Source organism: Colletes latitarsis, chromosome 12 (genome assembly GCF_051014445.1).
Source record: "Colletes latitarsis isolate SP2378_abdomen chromosome 12, iyColLati1, whole genome shotgun sequence".
NCBI lineage: Eukaryota > Metazoa > Arthropoda > Insecta > Hymenoptera > Colletidae > Colletes > Colletes latitarsis.
In genome coordinates, this window is record NC_135145.1 from 26,446,454 (window position 1) to 26,455,775 (window position 9,322).

At 32.2% G+C, this 9,322-nt stretch overlaps 1 protein-coding gene across 9 annotated transcripts in view; it reads right to left on the minus strand.

The window, feature by feature from the left end:
• The window catches only part of LOC143349064 (uncharacterized), a 179,375-nt gene extending 170,508 nt beyond the window's left edge, over window positions 1-8,867 (minus strand). For 8 of the 9 annotated variants that reach the window (XR_013080862.1, XM_076779961.1, XM_076779964.1 and 5 more), the window contains exons 1-2: window positions 3,292-3,337; window positions 2,834-3,020 (exon numbers count right to left, since the gene is read on the minus strand). Coding sequence is in view for 8 of the 9 variants with exons in the window: in XM_076779961.1 (XP_076636076.1) it covers window positions 2,834-3,020; window positions 3,292-3,322 (218 nt within the window). In the remaining variant the exon portion in view is untranslated. Of the gene's footprint in view, window positions 1-2,833; window positions 3,021-3,291; window positions 3,338-8,783 lie in introns of those variants that run through there. The other variant, XM_076779965.1, reaches the window with a different exon arrangement.
• Window positions 8,868-9,322: the final 455 nt, after the last annotated feature.

A 9,322-nucleotide genomic window follows, 5' to 3' on the forward strand; every position in this document is an offset into this window, starting at 1 on the left:
CTTGATTTTCGTCTTATTTTGGCCTCTAGAAATTTTTGAAACTGTTTTTTCGTCAAATTGTCGATTTTTTTTGAAAGTTCGTTTTTCATTTTTGATGCATTTGTTTGACGTCCTACGGAAATTTTGTTTAGTACTTTTTTGTAGGTGCTCATGAGCTCTAGTTCTATATTAAATTTCATTGAGATAAGTTCAGTATTGTAGAAGTTATGGACTTTTGAAAATTGGGCCATTTTTATGGGGGTTTTTCATTTTACAGTGTTAGGGAATAACTTTTCCAATATTCCCAGAATTTCTACATATTCTCCATCAAAATACGCGTTATTTGCATTTTGTAACATTAAAATGTTAAATATTTTAAAGATACCCCTAAAATTTAGGGGAGATATTTTTGGTTAGAAATTGTATTTTCGGTAAAGAATTTTTTTCTCGAAAGTGCGTAGGATTTCGAGGGTATGTCTAATGATAACAAATGATTGTAATTGACTGCCCTAGATAAAAATAATTTTTTTAAAACGATTTGAAATTTTTTTTTCATCGAGAAATTTAGGCACCTACCCCCTGTCGATTTTTCTTAAAAATTAGTTTTTCATTTTTGATAATTTTATTTGACGCCCTACAGAAAAGTTGTCTAATACTTTTTTGTAGGTACTTATAAGCTCTACTTAAGAAAAAAGTTTCATTGAAAAATGTTCACTATTGTAGGAGTTAAGGCTGTTTGAAAATTGGACCATTTTTATGGGGGTTTTCTCATTTTACGGGGTCAAGAAACAATTTTTTCAATATTGTTAGAATTTCTATATATTCTACACTAAAATACGCGTCGTTTGCTTTTTTAAACATTAAAATCGTCCAATCCGTTCAAGAGCTATGATTTTTTAAAAATTCACATGAAATTTTGGGGGAACCATTTCAGGCCTCAGATTATATTTTCGAAAATGAATTTTTTTCTCGAAAGTGGGTAGGATTTCGGGGGTATGCGTAATGACCAAAAATAATTGTAATTAACCCCTGCAACCAAAAATAATTTTTCCAAAACGATTTGAAATTTTTTAATTTTGTTGAAAAATTTTAGCACCTTTTCGAATTTTTTTCTAGAAAGTGAGTAGGATTCCGGGGGTATGTGTAATGACCAAAAATGATTGTAATTAACCCCTGCAACCAAAAATAATTTTTCCAAAACGTTTCGAAATTTTTCAATTTCGTCTAAAAATTTCACACCTTCTCGAATTTTTTTCTCAAAAATGGCTAGCATTTCATCTATAAGTCTCTCGACCAAAAATAATTGTAAATAACCCCTGCAACCAAAAATAATTTTTCCAAAATGATTTGAAATTTTTTAATTTCGTCGAAAAATTTTAGCATCTTCTCGAATTTTTTTCTAGAAAATGGGTAGGATTTCGGGGGTATATCTCTCGACCAAAAATAATTGTAAATAACCCCTGCAACCAAAAATAATTTTTCCAGAACGATTTGAAATTTTTTAATTTCGTCTAAAAATTTCACTTTCTCGAATTTTTTTCTCAAAAATGGCTAGCATTTCATCTATAAGTCTATTGACCAAAAATGATTGTAAATGACCCCTGCAACCAAAAATAATTTTTCCAAAACGGTTAGAAATTTTTTAATTTCGTCGAAAAATTGTAGCATCTTCTCGAATTTTTTTCTAGAAAATGGGTAGGATTTCGGGGGTATATCAATTGACCAAAAATAATTGTAAATAACCCCTGCAACCAAAAATAATTTTTCCAAAACGATTTGAAATTTTTTAATTTCGTCGAAAATTTCATATCTTCTCGAATTTTTTTCTAGAAAATGGGTAGGATTTCGGGGGTATATCTATTGACCAAAAATAATTGTAAATAACCCCTGCAACCAAAAATAATTTTTCCAAAACGATTTGAAATTTTTTAATTTCGTCCACAAATTTCACTTTCTCGAATTTTTTTCTCAAAAATGGCTAGCATTTCATCTATAAGTCTCTCGACCAAAAATAATTATAAATGACCCCTGCAACCAAAAATAATTTTTCCAGAACGGTTAGAAATTTTTTAATTTCGTCGTAAAATTTTAGCAACTTCTCGAATTTTTTTCTAGAAAATGGGTAGGATTTCGGGGGTATGTTTATTCACCAAAAATAATTGTAAATGACCCCTGCAACCAAAAATAATTTTTCCAGGACGATTTGAAATTTTTTAATTTCGTCGAAAAATTTTAGCATCTTCTCGAATTTTTTTCTAGAAAATGGGTAGGATTTCGGGGGTATGTCTCTTGACCAAAAATAATTGTAAATAACCCCTGCAACCAAAAATAATTTTTCCAGAACGGTTAGAAATTTTTTAATTTCATCGAAAAATTTTAGCATCTTCTCGAATTTTTTTCTAGAAAATGGATAGGATTTCGGGGGTATATCTCTCGACCAAAAATAATTGTAAATAACCCCTGCAACCAAAAATAATTTTTCCAAAACGTTTCGAAATTTTTCAATTTCGTCTAAAAATTTCACACCTTCTCGAATTTTTTTCTCAAAAATGGCTAGCATTTCATCTATAAGTCTCTCGACCAAAAATGATTATAATTAACCCCTGCAACCAAAAATAATTTTTCCAGAACGATTAAAAATTTTCTAATTTAATTTTTTACTAACATTTTAACAAAGCCTCAGACAAGAATTTCAAATTCTTTAAAAATTTTCCCAGCCTTGAAATACTAAACACCCTGTATATATATATATATCATTACATAAAAATCATTCTATACATTGAATATATTTAAATATATTTTATATCATTATATAAAAATCATTCTATGCGTGTAATGGAGGATCTTGAATTACCTAAAAATTGACAAAAAGTACGCAACCAGAGACTCCAATCGTGGTTTCGTGGTCGGTTGCAGTTCCGACGGCACGTTGACGACTACCAAAGGTCTTCCTTCGCGATCACGTCCCCCTGGAATGTACGCGAGCTTCGATTCGAGGGCTTCCAGAATGTCCACTGCCTCCAGATTCTTCATGGGCATGGCTGAATATATTCACAAACGTTACTTTCAAACTCGAAACGGTCCCATATGCACAGTCTGTCCCAAAAGTTTTATTTAAATTAACACTTAAACGATACTAACTTTCACCAACTGTTATGGCGGACACGTCCATTTTGTATAAATATACATTCTACAATATCGAAAAGATGCGTCCATTTTGTGTAAATAATACGTTTTACGAACTCGAAACGATCCTATATGGACAGTCTGTCCCAAAAGTTTTATTTAAATTAACACTTAAACGATACCAACTTTTACCAACTGTTATGGCGGACACGTCCATTTTGTATAAATATACATTCTACAATATCGAAAAGATGCGTCCATTTTGTGTAAATAATACGTTTTATCAACTCGAAACGATCCTATATGGACAGTCTGTTCCAAAAGTTTTATTTAAATTAACACTTAAACGATACTAACTTTTACCAACTGTTATGGCGGACACGTCCATTTTGTATAAATATACATTCTACAATATCGAAAAGATGCGTCCATTTTGTGTAAATAATACGTTTTACGAACTCGAAACGATCCTATATGGACAGTCTGTCCCAAAAGTTTTATTTAAATTAACACTTAAACGATACCAACTTTCACCAACTGTTATGGCGGACACGACCATTTTGTATAAATATACATTCTACAATATCGAAAAGATGCGTCCATTTTGTGTAAATAATACGTTTTACGAACTCGAAACGATCCTATATGGACAGTCTGTCCCAAAAGTTTTATTTAAATTAACACTTAAACGATACCAACTTTCACCAACTGTTATGGCGGACACGTCCATTTTGTATAAATATACATTCTACAATATCGAAACATTTTTTGTTTAAACAATCGTTTTGTTAATATAATATTAAACTTTAAATAACTGCAATTATTTCATAGCTAACATGGTGACATAAAAATCACAAAAATTAAATCAAATTAGGAAAACAATTACAATGCAAATGGCTACTAAAATTTTACAAAATGGCGGCTCATTGAGATTCGAATATCGATTTTCTTCACTTTTTTTACGTTTAACGAACTAAAAAGGCTATGAAGAGCATTTCTTTTGTTTATTTTTGATTTGTAAATTAATATCGATTTATAAAAGGATATTTTAAATAATAAAAATTAAAAAAGGATGTAGTAAATATTATGTTAAGTTTCTTTTCAGTGTTTTCTTTTGGCTTCTCAAATATTTGTCAATTATTTATTGAAAATACACAGAGTGAATATTTATTTCATTCAGAAATTTCAGTTATTTGTTATTAATATTAAGTTTGTTATTAATATTAATAGTTTCCATTTCTTTTTGTGTTTCAGTGTTTTCTTTGGCTTCTCAAATATTTGTCAATTATTTATTGAAAATACACAGAGTGAATATTTATTTCATTCAGAAATTTCAGTTATTTGTTACTAATATTAAGTTTATTATTAATATTAATAGTTTCCATTTTTATTTGTGTTTCAGTGTTTTCTTTTGGCTTCTCAAATATTTGTCAATTATTTATTGAAAATACACAGATTGAATATTTATTTCATTCAGAAATTTCAGTCATTTATTATTAATATTAAGTTTATTATTAATATTAATAGTTTCCATTTCTTTTTGTGTTTCAGTGTTTCCTTTGGCTTCTCAAATATTTGTCAATTATTTATTGAAAATACACAGAGTGAATATTTATTTCATTCAGAAATTTCAGTCATTTATTATTAATATTAAGTTTGTTATTAATATTAATAGTTTCCATTTTTATTTGTGTTTCAGTGTTTTCTTTGGCTTCTCAAATATTTGTCAATTATTTATTGAAAATACACAGAGTGAATATTTATTTCATTTAGAAATTTCAGTCATTTGTTATTAATATTAAACACGTTAAACACGTTAAACTAAACAATATTGTATAGTTAATTATCTCAGAAAATGTATAATTATAATAAATGAAATAAAAAATTTTGAGTAACTTTTACAGTGAATTTGATGTGAATAAATGAGTCTATTATTATTTTCAACGCGTGTTTCTCCGCATGAAAACCACGAGATCGTTTTTACAGTCAACGAACCTGATCGCTGTAACACAATTCCGTCGAACGCAGCGCGATCGTGACACCGATCGTCCGAATGGTCGGTCCGGCGTGTCGCGTTACATTGCTTATGCAGCACAACGGTCTGCTTCTCGTAAATCGTTTGAATCATGCATGGTAATATACAGACTGTTCGGTTAACCTTGAGAAAAATTATAATAGGGAATTCTAGAGGCCAAAATGAGACGAAAATGAAGAATATCAATTTGTTGATTGAGACTTCGTTAAAGAGTTATTAAAATTTAAAGTTTTACCAGTTTTGAATTTTTTTCTCGAAATTGGGTAGGATTTCGGGGGTATGTATAATGACCAAAAATGATCGTAATGGACCCCTGCAAGTGAAAATAATTTTTTTAGAATGATTTGAAATTTTTTTTCTCCGTTGAAATAATTTTACTTCTTTTAGAATTTTTTTCTCGAAATTGGGTAGGATTTCGGGGGTATGTATAATGACCAAAAATGATCGTAATGGACCCCTGCAAGTGAAAATAATTTTTTTAGAATGATTTGAAACACGTGACATTTTAGGGGAATCATTCATTCATGATCAGACTTTATATTTTCGGTAAGGAATTTTTTTTCTGAGAAATTATTAGGATTTCGGGGTTGTGACTCTTCACCAAAAATTATTGTAATTGACCCCTACAGACACTAATATTTTTTTGAGAACGATTTGAAATTTTTTTTCCCCCTGAAAAATTTAGACACCCTACCCCCTATCGATTTTTCTTGAAAATTCGTTTTTGATTTTTAGTAATTTCGTTTGATGACCTACAGAAAAGTTGTTTAATACTTTTTTGTAGGTACCTATGTGCTCTACTTTACAAAAAAGTTTCATTGGAATATATTTACTATTGTAGGAGTTAGGGCTGTTTGAAAATTGGACCATTTTTATGGGGTTTTTCTAATTTTGTGGGGTCAAGGCCCAACTTTTCGAATATTTTTGCAATTTGTATATATTCTCCACCAAAATACGCGTAGTTTGCTTTTTTAAACATTAAAATCGTCCAATCCGTTAAGAAGTTATGACGCTTTAAAGATTCAAATTAACCGGAAATTTCTGGCTTGGAATTATATTTTCGTTTAGGAATTTTTTTCTCGAAAGTGCGTAGGAATTCGAGGATATGTCTAGTGACCAAAAATGCTTATAATCGACCCTTGCAACTGAAAATAATTTTTTCAGAACAATTTGAAACACATGACATTTTAGGGGAATCATTCATTCATGATCAGACTTTATATTTTCGGTAAAGAATTTTTTTCTCGAATTTGGGTAGGATTTCGAGGGTACGACCCCTCACAAAAAATGATTATAAAGGACCCCTGTGACGGAAACTAATTTTTTTAGAACGATTTGGAATTTCGTTTTTTGCTGAAAAATTTAGACACCTAACCCCTGTCGATTTTTCTTGAAAATACGTTTTTGATTTTTAGAAAAATTGTTTGACGTCCTACAGAGAAGTTGTTTAATACTTTTTTGTAGGTACCTATGAGTTCTATTTTAGAAAAAAGTTTCATTGAAGTATATTCACTATTGTAGGAGTTATGACTGTTTGAAAATTGGACCCTTTTTATGGGGTTTTTCTTATTTTGCGAGGCCAAGGACAAACTTTTCAAATATTTTTGGAATTTTTAAATATTCTTGACTAAAATACACGTTATTTGCATTTTCAAACATTAAAATCCTTCAATCCGTTCAAAAGTTATGACGTTTCAAAGATACACAAGAAATTTTGGAGTAATATTTCTGGCTTGAAATTATATTTTCAGTAATGAATTTTTTTCTCGAAAATGCGTAAAATTTCGAGGTTATGTCTATTGACCAAAAATGATTGTAATCAACCCCTGCAATATAAAATAATTTTTTCAAAACGATTTGAAATTTTGTTTTAGGGTAATCAGACAGTTATGGTCAGACGTCATATTTTCAGTAAAGAATTTTTTTCTCGAAAATGCGTAGAATTTCGAGGTTATGTCTATTGACCAAAAATGATTGTAATCAACCACTGCAACATAAAATAATTTTTCCAGAATTATTTGAAATTTTTTTTTCAATGTTATCAGACAATTATGGTCAGACGTCATATTTTCAGTAAAGAATTTTTTTCTCGAAAATGCGTAAAATTTCGAGGTTATGTCTATTGACCAAAAATGATTGTAATCAACCCCTGCAATATAAAATAATTTTTTCAAAACGATTTGAATTTTTCTTTCAGGGTAATCAGACAGTTATGGTCAGACGTCATATTTTCAGTAAAAAATTTTTTTCTCGAAAATGCGTAGAATTTCGAGGTTATGTCTATTGACCAAAAATACTTGCAATTGACCCCTGCAACTAAAAATAATTTTTCCAAAACGATTTCAAATTTTTTTTCAGTGTTATCAGGCAATTATGGTCAGACGTCATATTTTCAGTAAAGAATTTTTTTCTCGAAAACGCGTAGAATTTCGAGGTTATGTCTATTGACCAAAAATACTTGTAATCAACCACTGCAACATAAAATAATTTTTCCAGAATTATTTGAAATTTTTTTTCAGTGTTATCAGACAATTATGGTCAGACGTCACATTTTCAGTAAAGAATTTTTTTCTCAAAAATGCGTAGAATTTCGAGGTTATGTCTATTGACCAAAAATACTCGCAATTGACCCCTGTAACTAAAAATAATTTTTCCAAAACGATTTGAAATTTTTTTTCAGTGTTATCAGACAATTATGGTCAGACGTCATATTTTCAGTAAAGAATTTTTTTCTCGAAAATGCGTAGAATTTCAAGGATATGTCTAATGACCAAAAATAATTGCAATCAACCACTGCAACTAAAAATAATTTTTCCAGAATTATTTGAAATTTTTTTTCAGTGTTATCAGACAATTATGGTCAGACGTCATGTTTTCAGTAAAGAATTTTTTTCTCGAAAACGCGTAAAATTTCAAGGATATGTCTAATGACCAAAAATAATTGCCATCAACCACTGCAACCGAAAATAATTTTTCCAAACCCATTTGAAATTTTTCTTATTCATCGAAAAATTTCACACCTTCTCGAATTATTTTCTCAAAAATGGATATGATTTCGAAGGTATATGTATCCACCAAAAATGCTTATAATTGCCCCCCACAACCAAAAACAATTTTTCCATAACAAACTAACATTTCTAAATTTAAATTGTCAATAACTTTTTAACGAAGCCTCAATCAACAAATTGATATTCTCAATTTTCCTCTCATTTTGGCCCCTAGAACCCTCCATCAAAACTTTCTTCCCAGTTATAACCAAACCCCCTGTACATCCAAAGTATACAAACCAAAAAAACAACCTTTAACACGCATTTACCCCACTGTGCATCACTGAAACCCAAAATCAACGGGCTTTAAATCTCCAGAACCATCACTATCTCTACCCAAAACCTCGAATCCATCACTCGAAACTCCATCTCCGTCGAAACCAACACCACGGAGTCTGGAGCAATGCAAATGGTGCTCAAGCCCCAACAGAGAGTCCTAAACCGATCGTTCCACGGTCTAATCAATCGTTCTCAACCCAGCAGTCCCATTAAACTGGTCGAGCTATGTGTATCTCGGGGGTCACAGGGCACAGTGAAAGTTCCCAGGGGGAACCTTGACCAACAGTGTCGCGAGCACTTCCAACAAAGCTACTCACCGATCGGGAACTGCGGAGCATTTCGCGGGGCAACGGTGGCCCGCCAACAGCTGTTGCGAGGGGGAGTGGAGTAGCGGTGTCGCGTGCACGTGGTCCTCCCGCGGAAACGCCGCGTGGACTGGCGAAACGGAGACCGTCGCGCGCACGGTCACGCGAGCCCACGCGCAGCGTCCCAGCGGCGAGCGGCGCGCAGCTGCCACGGAGGCTGCAGGGAAACCGAAAGCCATCTCGCTGCTCCATTCAGGTGCAACGGTACTCTGGCACCGATTAACCGTCCCGCCCCGCCGCTCCCCCCGTGGCCCTCCCTCTCGCTCCCTCGCGCGCTGCTCCTTGTTCACGCCCAGCGCGACGAGTAACTGGGCTTCAACGGTGCGCGAATTCCGACCGAAGACGAGGGTCATTGAGGTCACAGAACGATGGGAGACGAGTTATTTTTCCTAGATTTTTCAAGCTTCTATGTTTGTTGAGGCAGCTGAGAACTGAGATCCTGGAAAGTGACTTCCTGCTGAGTCTTTTTATTATGTTTTGGAAATTAACAG